The following is a 16,754-nucleotide window of genomic DNA, read 5'->3' on the forward strand; positions in this document are numbered from 1 at the left end:
CATACCGATAACTAACTTAGTTGGTCTCTAAGGTGCTAATGGAAGGAATTTTTTTATTTTGTTTCATTTGTTTTGTTTTGTTTCAGCTAATGCTGGATAATGTTAACCACAGTTCTGGATCCAAGCATGAACAAATGCTGAAACTAGAGCTTCTAAACCACGATTTAACATGGCATTCAAATGCAGTGAAAATGATAGTTTCTTCAGTGCAGAATATTGCATTGCAAAAATAGGAAAATGGGAATAAGATGCTGTAGAAAAAGGATAGATGTATTTCAAAGAGTGAGTCTACAATGTTACACATTTTGTCATCGTGTAGAATAAGAGAAATGCTTAAATGCACAATTCCGCAAATGCACTAAGGGTGTTAGGAACGCACGGAGGTGAACAAGGTACTCTGAAGTGGTACTTGAAGGTGGAAGCTAATTGGAGCTAGCAGCGGTCATAGGCTAAAAGGAGAAATACCTGCTTGAGGTGGATTTCTTCCTCTTTTTGCTTTGTCAGCTTTCCAGGAACTGTTCAAGGGAAGCTTCTTCTGAAGATTGGTCAGGAAATTCAGCTGGTACAGAAGGGGCCTTCTCTGCAGTGGCTCCCCATTTGTGGAATGCTCTCCTGAGGGAGGCTCGCCCAGCACCTTCATCACATATCTTTAGGTGCCAGGCAAAAACTTTCCTCTGTAATCAGGCCTTTGGCTGCTGACATCTTTTAAATGTGTTGTGGGAGAGGGTGGGGGTGTTATTGGTTTGTTTTGGTTCTTGTTTTGTTTAGGTATTTTGTACTTGTCTTTTTTAATCTTGTATTTTTTATGTTGTGAAGCGCCCTGAGATCTACGTATGGATGGAGGGTGGTTGTAGCAGACTCACCCCGTCAACTGCACCCAATTACATATAGCAGACCCACCACACAGTACGCCAGTTAAACAAATTTGTGCAATTAACACAGGCTAACTTGTGGGGGTCTTGTGAGAGGGAAAGTTTGATTCAGAGTTGATAAACAAGTTTTATTCACACAAAAAAGGGGTTTGGTGAAGCAAAGTTGGGTCAGGAGGTGTGATATTTCAGGTAGAAGTTAAGTTACTACTTAAACTAAATAAAAATGTCACAGGCTCAAACACAGTATATGGAGAGCTTTTCTTAAACTTCAGTTACTCAGTAATCAGTTGTAACATTCAAATCAGAACTAATTCTCCCTCAGACAAACCCTGTCCTAATCCTTTTCTCCCATCTCCCAAATCCAGCCCTTATCCAACTCTCTCCCTCAGAAACGGCTCCTTTTATTCTCCCTCCCAAAGTGCTGGCTCCACCCCCTTCTGGCTGACTGTCTTGGTAGCCAATCAGAGAGGGGCTCCATCCCTTTGGTGGAATTCCGAGGCACTGCGTCACCAGACACTGGTCTGGCTCAGCTGTCCGTCACAGCGGTATACAAATTAAATAAGTGAATAAATACAAGACTCTCCCAAGCCATGCCTGTCCAAATCTTATTTTAGTGAGGAAATCCCAGTCATTGAAATACTTGTGTTTTCCAAATCCTGTTATGGCCAGGAACTCCTCACCACTGTGAGGCTTTTCCTTCCTCAAGTATTGCGGTATCCAGGAAGCCTGCAGTACATTGTGAGGCCATGGTAAATGGTAAAGGACCCCTGGACAATTAAGTCCAGTCAAAGGTGACTATGGGGTGCGGCGCTTATCTTGCCTTCAGGCCAAGGGAGCTGGCATTTATCCACAGACAGGTTTCTGGGTCATGTGGAAACCGGATCATAACTAAACCGCTTCTGGTGCAACAGGACACCATGATGAGTGCCAGAGCGCACGGAAGCGCAGGGACGTGGGTGGTACTGTGGCTCCTGCCAACCTAGCAGTTCGAAAGCACACCAGTGCAAGTAGATAAATAGGTACTGCTGCGGCAGGAAGGTAAACGGTATGAGACCATGACTGCCCCTGTTTGTCTTCCTCCACACCTATGGGCAGGTGCATGTTGCCTCCTGGACCCTGCAATCTTCCTGGCCCCACAGACTTTTGCTATGAGGTCAGGTGAGAGGTCTTTCTGAGGAGTCCCCCACAGGCTCAGAAGGGCCCATCTAATTCTGAATTGAGATAAGTGGTTTTCCCTATTAGTGCACAGAGGACATTTACTGCTTTAATTCAGAATAGCAAACATAAGTTTAGCTTAGTACCTTTTCCCTTGCCTGATTATGCTTCCTGCTTCTGATGTTATTTGAAAGGAGGGTGTTGGCTTGAGTATCTAAATTTAGTATTGATTTAGCATTAAAAGTAATTCATTTCCATTTGCAAATTTGTCCAGTGAGGTCTCCACTTGTAATAATTTGAAGTCAAAGCAAAAAAACCTTTCACCTTTTATCTCCACAGGGAATTGTGGGCAACTTAGCTAGTGGTAAATCTGCCCTTGTACATCGATATCTGACTGGGACGTATGTCCAGGAGGAATCACCAGAAGGTACAATGACTGATAGACCATTGGAAGCATGCTTTTATTAAACCTTTATGCTGTCTGTTAGCAACAGTATTTTGTGTGATATTAGCATACAAGGGTATTGTGTTAGAAATTGAAAACCTCCAGGTATAGGGCGGTATATAAATTCAGTGAATGAATGAATGAATGAAATTGGAATTTTGCATACTTGCCTCCACATACTCTTAAAAGGAGCAAGCTGGTAATAGCTAGCTTACCTTGTTTCACAAAGCGTACCCAACTGCAAGAAGTCTAAATGTTAGCAGAATGCTTTCCATTCCCCATCACAGCTACTCTGGTTTTAGTTGTGAATTCTTCATGTGGGCAATATTCTTAATCTGCTTTCATAATTTGCCTCTTAAACTACTTGTGAGGACATCAGTACCAACTCACATTTTAGTCCTTTGCCTTACTGAAGAGGTTGAGAATATAATTTGCATGTCACTTGTTCACTTTATTGTTCCGCTCAATTTTTAGAAACAGCTATAAAAATAAAAAAGTTGTTAAAACTCTGATTATGGCTAATTAGTTGATTTCAGTTGAACAAAGTGGGTTTAGGTTTGAAATTGTATGAATAATAGTAGCATCTAATTAAGGTAACACTCACTAAAATTAATATCCTGATATTTTTATTCTCCTTATGAACTTTAAAATGCAACTGAGACACTGAATTTCTGGTTCCTTCTTTTCCTTACTGGCTGTTCCATTCTTTGCAGATATGGATGCAGGTAACTATATGTCCTCTTCATAGCAGCACTTGTTTTGAAGAGAGGAAGCAAAGCTTTTGTACGAGTTTCCCCTTGTTTTGTGTGCCATTTTGTTTCCCTTTGATTTTAAGTTACAAACACATCCCACTGTCAGTTGCTGTAGATGTCTTAGTAATAGTCATACGTAGAGTCATGTGTCTATAACAACATCTGTTTGAAATTAACATTTCCTAAGGTGCTCTTAACTTCTGTATGCTAACAATAGTTACAAAGGGAACCCACAAAAGGCATTCGATTTTGACTCAGAGCCTTCTAACCCCCAAATCTCCCAAATCTTGCTCCAGTAGCCTTCGGCATCCTTTGTTAATAGGACAGGGCGGGAGAACAGTCAAGTCCATGCTACATTCATTGTTGATTCACTGACTTCACAAGTCAAGACTAAAGTATGAGAGTGCTACTCCAGTGTTTACAGTTCTTTTCTGCCTGAGATGCCTCAGTGTGGTTTTGCATCCATAGAGCAAGTAGTAGCACTGTATAAGAAGCCACAAGAAGAACGCTTTGTGCCTGCCCTCAGTTAAGCTGCAGAGCAGATCTGAGCTGGTGCTAGTATGGGGTTTTTTAGAGACTCTTAAAGCCCCCTGCCCCCCCCCCTTTTAATTGAAAGAGAGCTTTGCCTGTTTAAATATAGATAACTGCAAAGTGATTATTCTGTGTCAATACTGAGATTCTTATCTGGATAATTGTTCCAAGGTCAGACCACTATATGTGTCACTTACTGTTCACTTTTGCTTTCTTAAATGAAAGTGCCAAAAATATTTGCCCAAAAGCCACTGAGGAAAACATATTGCATATGAGTTAGATGTAGAACCCCCAAACTCCCCCCAATTCATGATCTCTGATTAACTTTTGGGAAATGGGATACAGGAGAATCACTGAGTAAAACATATTTACACTTGCTGATTGCAGTACTGTGTGGCACAGTACTGGATAAAGCTCAGAATTTTTAAAAATCATGTACTAAGGGACATGTTTATGGCATGTAGCACCATAGGTTGAGCTTGCTGGTAAAAGTGTGCATGTCATGGGGTATAGTCCTTCCCACTGCTAGCAGAAAGTATGAATGCATAATACGGAGCAAAGGAGGTGGAGTTACAGAATAAGCCAGCCGTGATGCAGCTTCTTTGCTATCCGTTTTGAACTAATGCCTTCATCCCTACAAGATAGGTTATTCTTAGTTGTGCTATCTGTTTGCTTTTTTACTGGTCTTAAAGCAGGGCAGAAATTGAGACGGGAATCTGTAGTTATTAGCTATCATGTCACTCTTATTTCTACACCTTTCCCCACAACTAGTTAGTTGACTGTTTTTCAATTTCTTTAGGAGAAATTGAAATGCTATTATGATTCTCCCCTAAAAGGATAAAAAAATTAAAATAGTTGGGTCATGAAGACAATATATAAAAAGAAAGTATGTTTTGTAAGCCAGTTGTATGCATCTGAGGGCTTATCTAATGTCTCATAACATAGATAGACTTGTCAGACAATATATGTCTCCTAAAAGATTACTCTCTTCCTTGTTGGCTATGGGAGTTATATTCCAACCCATCAAGAGGGTACCAGGTTGAGGAAGGCTGGCAAAAATCCATGGACAGAGAAAAGGTTTATCTGTTGCCAACACTTCATAATGTGATAATGCCTTGCACATCATTTTTCCAATATGGAGGTGATCTCTGTGTATGAAAAATGAAGGTGCCTAAATGTAATTGTGTTAGCTTTCAGATCCCTATAAAGCTTTTTTTATGATGTCTCCAATGCATTGTAAAAATGAGAATGATTTGTAGTAGCTGAATATAATTGAAAGTATGTATATTTACATATATCTAATATCTGTAGTTTGGTCATACCTTTGCTAGGACCAACCAGGTAAGGCACAAATCAGGGCTTGCGGCAGGGGAACAAGGAAAAATACCACTCCCCCGTACAAAGATTAAGCGAGATAAGGCCAGCTTGTAGACTCAGTTCTAAGATGGTGACTGCGTGTTAAATTGGTCCCTCCCCAATGCTACAAATGTATGGTTATTCATTGACTATTCTGGGGTAAAGAAGCAATCTTATTCCCAGTTTCTAAGCAACTAAAGTCTGAATTGTAACTTAGATCTGTCTTGCACTTTAAACAAACAAACTATATTGGTTCTTGGGTGTGTAGACTACCTTTTGCTTCTGGATACTTGGATGTTTCTGAATATTTCTGTGAGAAAAAAAATAAGAGTAACACTTGGGAGTTGGGTAGGGAATTTGTGTTATGATTATTACAAGGCTTGAGTGGTTTAGCAGCATAGCCACCCTACTGATTATTGGAAATTGCTGTATGTTTACTTTTGGTGATGGGAGTGTTATAGACTGGTATCTGCCTGTTTAATCTGATCATTCTAATACTGAGTAGCAATTTTAAGAATGCAGGAATTGTATATAAGGGCTACCACAGGACCAGTAAAGTATTTAAAGAAATAATTAGTATTGTTCCCAGGAGCATAGTCTACCAGCCATGTTCCTGGGAATGATACTGTCATGATGCCACATCATTCCCATTGAACCATTCTGTTATACACTCTGGGCAGCTCCCAACAGAATATTAAAAATGTGATAAAACATCAAACATTAAAAACTTCCCTAAACAGGGCTGCCTTCCCATGTCTTCTAAAAGTCAGATAGATAGTTGTTTATTTCCTTGACATCTGATGGGAGGGCGTTCCACAGGGCGGGCACCACTACCAAGAAGGTCCTCTGTCTGGTTCCCTGTAACTTCACTTCTCGCAGTGAGGGAACTGTCAGAAGGCCCTCAGAGCTGGACCTCAGTGTCCGGGCAGAATGATGGGGGTGGAGACGCTCCTTCAGGTATACTGGGCTGAGGCTGTTTAGGGCTTTGAAGGTCAGCACCAACACTTTGAATTGTGCTCGGAAACTTACTGGGAGCTCTATTGCCAGTTCATTTTTTCATTAGAGGAAAGAAAGAGGAAACCTTCTTAATAGCTATTCTCATAATGATAGGCTCACCACCCTTCCCAACAAATGAATAGATTTCACTGCCATCCCAAATGGTCAGACAACTTAGGTCCAATGCTAATTTCTACTACATCCTTTAAAAACCCTACGGTTCCCAAGATGGGTTATAGAAGAAATCTAAAAAAAATTAAAATACGTATGAAAGAAAACCTAAAAGTTGTAAAGTACTTTAAATAAGCAGCATGAAATCCTCAGCCAGGTGCAGAAGAAGGGGGGTGCGGTAGGGGCGGTTTGTACCGGGTGTCACCACTGAGGGTGGGTGACAAAATGCCAGTTTAAACAAGCATCCTCATTTATAATGCATTATAGGAGTCCAGTGTGGAAATTACCAGAATATGAATAACTGAATCTAAGCTATCTCTCCAGATAGTGTTGCAACCTTGTGAAACTTGCTCTGTTGCATGGAGACTACCCACAGGTATGCAGTTACACCCCAGGAGAATCCCCTAGACTGTGAAGCTTTAGGGTAGGAGTGGGGAACCTGTGACCTTCCAGATGTTGTTGGAATATAATTCCCATCTTCCCTGACCATTGACAAAGCTGAAAATGAATGAACTGCAGCTAAAATATTATGTTCAATTTTCACATGTTCTAGTCCTTCCCCTGCACACCCTCTTAATATTCTTAAGAGGGTCTCTTCTCCAGTCTTCAGAGAGTAGCTGGAAGTGGGGAGGCAGAAAAAGGTCCATCTTTCCTTTTACTCTGCAGTTTTAATCTGAAATCTTAGGCCCAGAGCTCAGAAACTACTTGTGCTAATGAAATTCCCTGTCACAAAAAGTGCCTAGAACAATGGGAGTTTCAAACACTGATCAGGCTCACAGCTTGGGTATGTTTCTGGACTCTTCTCTAACTGGATAAGTTCATGTGGTTGCAGTGCCCAGAGCTGTATTCAGCCAACTTCCGTAGTACACCAGCTGTGACCCTACCTGGAGATGTTGGACCTTGCCATGGTTACTCACACACTGGACATCAGCAAAGAGCTCTGCCCAGGGCTGCCTTTGAAGATGCCTTGGAAGCTACCACTGCCACACTCTGCAGCTCCCTGGCTTTTGTCTGGAGCAAGGTGATCAGATCAGATCAGATCAGATCTCACACTGATATTTTGCCACTTATACTGGTTGCCAGTGTGTTTCTGGGCTCAATTCAAAGTTCTGGTGATAACTTTTAAATCCCTGAACAATATTGGACCAAGTTACAGATGGGTAGCCGTGTTGGTCTGCCATAGTCAAAATAAAAAAATTCCTTCCTGTAGCACCTTAAAGACCAACTAAGACCAACGAATTTGAAGTTGTTGTGGACTCAGACCCCACACAAGAATACAAGAAAGAACTGAACAAGATTGTTAAGGAGCTACCCCCACACATCCAGGAACAGATCCTCACCAACACACCAACAGAACCTCGACCAGGAACTTTCTATCTTCTACCTAAAATACACAAACCAGGAAATCCAGGACGCCCCATCATTTCAGGTATTGGCACTATTACAGTGGGTGTCTCCGGTTATATGGACTCTGTTCTGAAACCATATGCCATCAGTGCTCCCAGCTATGTACGTGACACCACAGATTTTCTGAGGAAAATACAATCTTTAAATAACCTTCCCAACAATACTATACTAGCTACTATGGACGTGGAATCTCTGTATACCAACATCCCACACAACGATGGTTTACAAGCTATAAGGAACACCATTTCAGATAAAACCACAGCGGACCTTGCCACCAAACTCTGCCAATTTGTCCTTACCCACAACAACTTCAAATTCGGTGATGACCTGTTCCTTCAGATCAGCGGCACAGCAATGGGCACCCGCATGGCCCCACAGTATGCCAACATCTTCATGGCAGATTTAGAACAACGTTTCCTAAACTCCTACCCACTCAAACCTCTCTTGTACCTGCGATACATTGACGATATTTTTATCATCTGGACACATGGTCAACAGACCCTGGACACCTTTCACCAGAAATTCAATGATTTTCACCCCACAATCAACCTTACAATGAATCAATCTATGCAAGAAATACATTTTTTGGACACTACTATAAAAATACAGGATGGACGCATAGACACCACCTTATACCGTAAACCAACTGACCGACAAACATATCTACATGCCTCTAGCTACCATCCCAAACATACCAAACAGTCCATTGTATATAGCCAGGCACTACGTCACAGCCGCATCTGTTCCAATTCTACAGACAGAGACTCTCACCTAAGAGATCTACAGCAAACCTTTTCAGAACTAAAATACCCAGCAGATGAAGTTAGACAACAGATCAACAGAGCCAGACTGATACCCAGAGAGAACTTGCTGCAAGACAGACCCAAAAAAGAAAATAACAGAACACCACTAGTCATCACATACAGCTCCCAAGTTAAAACAGTTCAACGCATCATCAGAGATCTACAACCTCTCCTGGACAATGACAGTTCTCTTTCTCAAGCTCTGGGAGGAAGACCTTTCATTGCCTACAGACAGCCACCCAATCTTAAACAACTCCTAACCCACAATAATACTACAACCAGACTTAACACGGACACTGGCACCAGAGCCTGCAATAAACCCAGATGCCAACTTTGCTGCCACATACACCCGGACAACACCATTACTGGCCCCAACAACATCACACATACCATCTCGGGACTATTTAATTGCTCATCGTCTAACATTGTGTATGCCATCAAATGCCAACAGTGTCCTTCAGCTCTCTATATTGGACAAACAGGCCAAACCTTACGCCAAAGAATAAATGGACATAAATCTGACATCAAGAATCACAAAACAGAGAAACCAGTAGGAGAACACTTCAATCTCCCAGGACATTCTATACAAGATCTCAAAGTAGCTGTTTTACTACAAAGGAATTTCAGAAATAGACTGGAAAGAGAAGCTGCTGAATTGCAACTCATTACCAAACTTAAAACAATGGAGACACCTGGTCTGAACAGAGACATTGGATTCTTATCTCATTATATATGACTAAAAGCCACTTCTCACCTTCTCACCCCTTGCCTTTTCCTGTAAGACCTACTACAGTCGTTAAGAGTCGTCAACAGGCTCATCAGGCTCATCTCAGCTATCTGCCAATCTCCGATTCCCACCACCCTTCTGAGTAATACCCCTCCCCACCTTCTCTATATATAGAAGGATCTGGCAACTTCTGTTTCAGTGTATCTGAAGAAGTGTGCATGCACACGAAAGCTTATACCAAGAACTAACTTAGTTGGTCTTTAAGGTGCTACAGGAAGGAATTTTTTTTTTTGAATATTGGACCAAGTTACTTTAGGGACCACTTGCACGTATTTCAGCCTACCCATATCCTAATATCTATATCTGAAGCCTGTTATGATGATCGCTGGTAAAAACTTTTGGGCACAAGGAACAGCACCCTTCTGAGGTGGCCGCCATTTATGGAATTTGATTGCAATCAAATTCTGTCACTCACTTTTTAAAAAAAATAGCCCTAAAGACATAGTTGTTTTAGAGTGGCCTTTGGGGATTAAATGTGATGTTGACAGTTGGATTTGAATGGTTGAGGCACATATCTAATGCTAGTTTTGACCTATGTTAGTCTGTGTCCTGTTTTGCATATCATGGTAAGCTAAACTATGCTTATTGGGATGGCATGAACACTCTGGCTTCCAGAGATGAACTCACACCTGATCTCCTCCTCCCTGGTCCTTTTAGCTCAGCTGAGTATGGCAGCTAAGCCAATGTTTGGTTTAGCATGTTGGCTGAACCCAGGATTGTGGTTACACTCTCCTCTTTAACCACAATTGATAGCCAATAACAAATCATGACAACAGATTGTCGTTCATGAGGAGAGATCTCAACTATGATACTAGTGGTAAGCTTAGCTGCAATGCAACATCAAGCTGAGCTGAAAGGTCCAAGGAGGAACAAAGTGGATGTGACCTCCCCAGAAACCAGCATGTTTGTGCAAAGTCATGGGTTGGCTTAGTGTTGCAAATGTTTTATTGCAATCTGATTTAATAGTTTTACTGTTGTATTTTAATTGATTGACACTGATGTACTTTAGTGATTGTATAACACTTTGTGAGACTGTTGTTATAAAAAGTCGTATAAATGAATGAATAATAAATACAGTGGTACCTCGGGTTACATACGCTTCAGGTTACAGACTCCACTAACCCAGAAATAGTACCTCTGGTTAAGAACTTCAGGATGAGAACAGAAATCGTGCTCCGGTGGTGCAGCAGCAGCAGCAGGCCCCATTAGCTAAAGTAGTGCTTCAGGTTAAGAACAGTTTCAGGTTAAGAACGGACCTCCGGAACGAATTAAGTACTTAACCCGAGGTACTATAGTAGTAAACAATTTTTTCAGTCACACAATCATTAGGAAACTAATTGGCAATAATACCTGTGTAAAAGTACAGACCTGTTTTAATTTTCATGTTTTGGCATCATCATAGCTTTTTCCTTTTCTTGCGAGGAATCCTATTCAGAATAAGGGGATTTCTCTTAAAAAAAGGAAAACATTGACAGCTCTGGGCATCATGACCCCTTTGTAAACCCTTTAGTGTGAAATGCTTCAGCATCCAAGAATTGATTTAAAAGGAAACAGCTCATTTGTACTGGAAAACGTTTGATGTAATTAGATACAGAGATCATATCTTTAGAGCTTATGTTATGCTAACTGGTATGCATTTCATATCAGAGAAACAATATTGCCCTTCAAGTCGAAGAAACTCCTGTGGCCTATGTTATAAAGTTGCAGACAACCACATAATAAAATCTGTTACTACTTACTGTACATGGAGTGTGTGTGTGCCTGTGCAGCTACAACTAATATATCTGAATAATAACATAAAAGTCTTACTTTGAACTTTTATTCTTGTGTCAAGTTGACAAGAAGCCTTTAAAAACCGCTTGTAAATGGTGTAGAGGTGTTATTTATGATTTAGTGGGATATAATTTTGTTCAATAAATAAAATAGAAATTTGCGAGATGGAGTAAATGAAGATAATATAAACCCATTTGGTGCTTGCAAGATTTTGCTATCTGTATGTGCCATTTCTTACTGAGTCAGTGCACCTCATGTGTTTGTCATCACATGAGATTTGCCTTTTACATTGAGAGCTCTTTCCAGTAATTGTTTTTATCCTTTTGTCAGCAAAATAATAGTAAAAAATTACAACACCCAATTTAGGACAATGACTGAATATTGTAACGAGAATTCGTGTAAAAAAGAAGAAGAAGAAGAAGAAGAAGAAAAGGAGATATTTGATTTTGGAGCTAGATCTCTGCATAACCTAGTAGTAGAAATCATTCAGATTTGTATCCAACACTGCTGTTCTGCTAGCAAGGAAGACACACACCTGCCCTCCTCACTGCTATACCCCCTGCACACCTTCAAATTCTGTTCCAGAGTATTGAACACTTTGGAGCAGATTTTGAGGGCATGTAGAAAGACGAAGTCACATTGTGCAAATGGAACACAGTGCATGCAGTGTTGGATACGACCTTCAGTGTTCTATAAAATAGATGGGACTTCACTAGAGGCATGGGTTACAGTTTTTTACAATGCAAAAAAGGATTATTAATCTCAAATTAAGCTCTCAACTCTGAGTCACAGATCCAAACTTTTTGCTCTTTGACTAGATGAGTTGTGCTTCCTCCCATGAACAGAAGCTCTTCCTGTTCACGGAGTGAAAGTTAAGGAACCAAGCTTATCTTAATATTTAGAGAGCTTTTTAGTTGCTCAAGCAAGGCGGCAAAGGGCAAATCATGTTGTGCCCCAGCACAACAGAATTTGCACAGTACATTTCATTTCTTTTACAGAAAAGTACCGTATTTTTCGGTCTATAACACGCACCCAACCATAACACGCACGTAGTTTTTAGAGGAGGAAAATCCGTAGGCATGCCACCCATAGGCATTCCCTCCATAACACGCACAGACATTTCCCCTTACTTTCTAGGAGGGAAAAAGTGAGTGTTATGGTGCAAAAAATACGGTAATTTTATTGGGTTGTAGCCAGTTGTGTCCCTCTGTCCTACTGTTCCAGTGAAGGCATTAATTGGTGGAAAGGGTGGGGAAATGATTTTCACAGTTTTCCTCTTCAGACTCCTATGCACACACATATACATCTGCCTAGAAAGTTGGGTAACCCTTTGGAATAATGTGGGATGTGGCATGATGAGTTGTAGAGAAAGGAAGAATTTGCAAAAGTCACTCCCCCACACCAGTCACATAAGTCTTTGTTGCATCAAAGTGGTTTACAATTGGATGCACCCCATTGCATTAAATTATTTCACTTCTAAACAACATGGCCATAAGAACACATTTTACCACATTTTACCCAAACACTAATTTATACATATATACATGAGTTACAGATAGCATTGATTGCTGCATTCATGTTTGATCAAAGCTCTTCAATTCCACTTGCTACGTACAAATCTTGGAAGACACTATAAGCTTAATTGGTTTTTATTTTTGTTTATTTTTTTCGTTTAAAGTGAACTGTTCTTATAAGAGTAAAATAAGCTGCTTTTGGATTTTTTGCAGTGAATTCAGTTCTACAACAATGGAGGTATTATTTTTAACTTGCTACTTACTACAGTGGTACCTCAGGATGTGAACGGGATCTGTTCCGGAGCCCCATTCACATCCTGAAGCAAACGCAACCAGTGTCTGCGCGGGTCACTATTCGCCACTTCCGCACATGCGTGTGACACCATTTTGACCATCTGCGCATGCGCAAGTGGCGAAACCCGGAAGTAATGCGTTCTGTTACTTCTGGGTCACCGCAGAGCACAACTCGAAAGCGCTCAACCTGAAGCGTATTCAACTCGAGGTATGGCTGTATATGGTACGCTGAAGTATGGCTTGCCCAGGACGGCAGACACATGCTGTGTGCCATAGAAGAGTTTTCAGTATTTTGCTCCTCCCTGGTCCAAAGTGATGCAACAGCTGAGCCAAGGGTTGGTTTAGCATGTCATTCCAACCTGGTCTCATGGTTCTCAACTCATTAACCAAGAGCTTTAGGCAAAGTTTGTACTTGGTCATAGCTCATGGTTAAGGAGCAGAGAGCTTAATCATGAACCTAGGTTTGGCTGACCCTAAGCCAAATGTTTACTTAGCTGCTGCACTGCAGAGAGCTAAAAGAACTGGAGAAGAGCAAAGCAACTGTGATGTTATTCCTGGGAGCATATATGTTCACACTAAGTCATGGATTGGATGGGAACATAACTGGTATGTGATACTGCTGCAATAATGGTTTTCTACTTAAGAAATATATATTTAAGGAATATTTAAGGAAACACGCAAAATACTTAATATCTAAATGGAAAAGTGATTTAAATGCTATGAACCTAAGGATACAATCCTATAAACACTTAGCTGGCAGTATGTCTCACTAAGGTTAAAGATAGTTACTTCTGAGTTGTCGGTTACCCTCTTCATCCCTGGTCAACATAGCCCAAACTATGTATTTACAGACTAATTCCCTGTTCCTTCAACATATGAAGGTCACATGAGTTTCCAGTGTAGCACAAGTGCCTTCACTTTCTGAGGCATTGTTTAAATCCATACTGAGACTTTCAGCAGGCCAAATTGGGTAATCCCTTCTTAGTCTATTACACTAGAAAGCCTGAACATGTTTTTGCATTATCTTCACTCTGTCATGTGAGAGAAAGCATGGTGCTTAAAATATTATTTGATTTCAGAGGAGTTACCACTGGCTGTTTAAGCTTGAGGTACAGCTGTGTGTGTGTGGTTCCCCTGCCCCCTTTTGTTCATGTGCTAAATACTATCCTTCCAAAATAAATTATTTGTGCAGATTAAAAATCCATATACTTAGTCATTTTCTAACTGAAACCTACAACAGATACTGTTATAGTAAATTTTCTTTTTTTTTTGTCTAACACATGTTGTAGTAGTATAGTTTTTTCCTGTAATAGTGAGATATCATTTTCATAATGTGTGTTTTGCTTTGTAGAACTAGGCTTCTCTTGATGAAAACTAAAAGCTCAAGCAACTGAACGCAGATGTATGAAGAGAGTGCTCACACAGCTGGATTGTTCATATTTTTGAAATTTAGTTATTACTCATTTTTTTGAAACCAGAGAGCCAAACTAAAAGTTGGATTGTATGCCTCAGTTATTTTGAATGGGGTAGAATTTTTTATTCAAACTGAACTATAAATGCACACTGGAACATGTCTTTCTTTGTTATCTTCTCTGTAGCATTCAGTAAAATATTAATAGCTGTAATGCCACAACATGTTTCAGATGAGTAGGAGTAGTTTTCCTCAAGAAAAGCCTTTATTATTCTGTGTTTGTAACTTTTCTGTAACTAGTTGTTTTGTGTGACAGGTGGGAGATTCAAGAAGGAGATAGTAGTTGATGGACAGAGTTACCTGCTGCTGATTAGAGATGAAGGTGGTCCTCCTGAGGCACAGGTGAGCACACTGTTTAAGTGATATTAACAGAATGAAAAATTGGTGACAGATGCCACACCGTTATGCCAGAGTGTAAACTGGTGGACTCAGTGCTTGCTCAGTGCTGTCAAAATAAAAAAAAAAGTTCTTTCATAAGCTACACCAGAACCAGCCCTCATAGCCTGTTTCCCACTAAAAAGCCCCTGAATTTGCCAGTAGGAGCATAACCTCCAGCAGCAGAACTAGTCTAGTAATACTATAGGTTTGGATACGTTCAACCTTCTGATCTGAAGAGCAGATATTATATGATTTTCTTAGCCATCACAATGCTTCCCCCTGGGCCTGTTTGTGCTCTGCTTCTGCACCCTCTTTTTGTTGTTCAACTCTTTTCAAGTGGATTTTCAGGTGTGCACAGACACAAACGTGTCATAATAGCATACAAATTAAATACCCTATAAACATGAGAGAGAATGAGTATGAGTCATGTCCCATATTTTGGCATTGACCCTATTTAAGGAGCTTAGGATATCATAGAATGGTAGAGTCGGTACCCCAAGGGTCATCTAATCCAATCTCCTGCAATGCAGGAATCTATGACAGATGGCCACCCTACCTCTGCTTTAAAACATCCACCAAAGGGAGACCGTTCCACTGATGAACAGCTCTTTCTGTCAGAAAGTTATTTCTGATGTTCAGTCAGAATCTACTTCCTTGTAACTTGAATCCATTGGTTCAAGTCCTACCCTCTAGAGCAGGAGAAAACAAGCTCGCTTCATCTTCCATGTGACAGCCCTTTAGATATTTGAAGATGGCTATGATATCTTCTCTCAGTCTCCTCTTTTCCAGGCTAAACATACCCAACTCCCTCATCGGTTCCTCATGAGACTTGGTTTCCAGACCCTTGATCATCTTGGTCGCCCTCCTTTGCATACATTCCAGTTTGTCAGTATTGTACCCAGAATTGGACACAGTATTCCAGGTGTGCCCTGACCAAGGCGGAATAGAGTGGCTCTGTTACTTCCCTTGATCAGAACACCATACTTCTGCTGATGCAGCCTAGAATAGCATTAGCTTTTTTTTGCCGCTGCATCACACTGTTGTCTCATTTTTCAGCTTGTGGTCTACGACCCCTAAATCCTTTTCACATGTATTACTGGTAAGCCAGGTGTCCCCCATTTTATATTAGTGCAGATGGTTTTTTTCTGCCTAAGTGTAGAACCTTGTATTTGTCCCTATTGAATTTCATTTTGTTAGTTTTGGCTCAGTTCTTCAATCTGTTAAAGTAATCTTGAACCCCGATTCTGCCTTCTGTGACATTGGCCTCCACTCCCAGTTTGGTGTAATCTGCAAATTTGATGAGCATCCCCTCCACTCCTTTATCCAAGTTGTTTATAAAGATGTTGAACAACAATGGGCCCAGAAGGAACCACTTGTCACTTTTCTCCAGGATGAGGAAGAAGTTAGTGAGCACTATTTGGGTTTGGTCAGTCAACCAGCTACAAATCTACCTAACAGCTATCCAGTCCACAATTTACCAGCTTCTCCATAATAAGATCACGGGGGACTTCATCAAACGCCATACTTAAATCAAGATACACTGCATCCACAGCATTCCTCTGATCTACCAAGCTCTAAATCTCAAACAATATGTGAAAGTTCATAATAGGGCCATTGTTTTAGCTGTTCTAACTGTTCATAATTTGTGTTGGTTTTTGTAGCTATTTGTTGAGCAAAAGGAGATGTGTCTTGGAGGAAAGGAGCTATGTATGCTGTGAGGGGATTACAGTGGTTTGGGGTTAGGAGGAGCTATGAGTTGAGAGGTGGGCAGGCTGTGTAAAGGGCACATCACACAGGCAGTTAGTGACTGCCTTGTGCCAGCCCTTCCTCCAATCTGAGGAATTGCACTTGTTTTATCAGCCAGCCTTTGAACCTGAGGCAGCTGCTGTTGAATGCCTGTTCAGCTCTGAATAAAACTCATCCATGATCTGATGTATATCACTGAGACCTGGGTGAGTGAGCAGAGTTCAGTTGGTCTCTCTCTCTTTTTCTCTCTTTCCAGTTGAGGGGAAGGGGTCTATGTGTTTTTGGCACAGGGCAATTGGGTCA

General features: G+C 40.8%; 1 protein-coding gene across 7 annotated transcripts in view; it reads left to right on the top strand.

The window, feature by feature from the left end:
- AGAP1 (ArfGAP with GTPase domain, ankyrin repeat and PH domain 1) overlaps positions 1 to 16,754 on the top strand; it is a 329,771-nt gene that overhangs the window by 36,619 nt on the left and 276,398 nt on the right. For 4 of the 7 annotated variants that reach the window (XM_082228168.1, XM_082228171.1, XM_082228166.1 and 1 more), the window contains exons 3-4: positions 2,367 to 2,454; positions 14,584 to 14,669. In XM_082228168.1, coding sequence (XP_082084294.1) covers positions 2,367 to 2,454; positions 14,584 to 14,669 — 174 coding nt within the window. Of the gene's footprint in view, positions 1 to 2,366; positions 2,455 to 3,185; positions 3,198 to 14,583; positions 14,670 to 16,754 lie in introns of all 7 variants that reach the window. The other 3 variants (XM_082228167.1, XM_082228165.1, XM_082228169.1) reach the window with 1 other exon arrangement.

The sequence above is a fragment of the Podarcis vaucheri genome (assembly GCF_965113315.1).
Source record: "Podarcis vaucheri genome assembly, chromosome: 1".
Classification (NCBI taxonomy): domain Eukaryota; kingdom Metazoa; phylum Chordata; class Lepidosauria; order Squamata; family Lacertidae; genus Podarcis; species Podarcis vaucheri.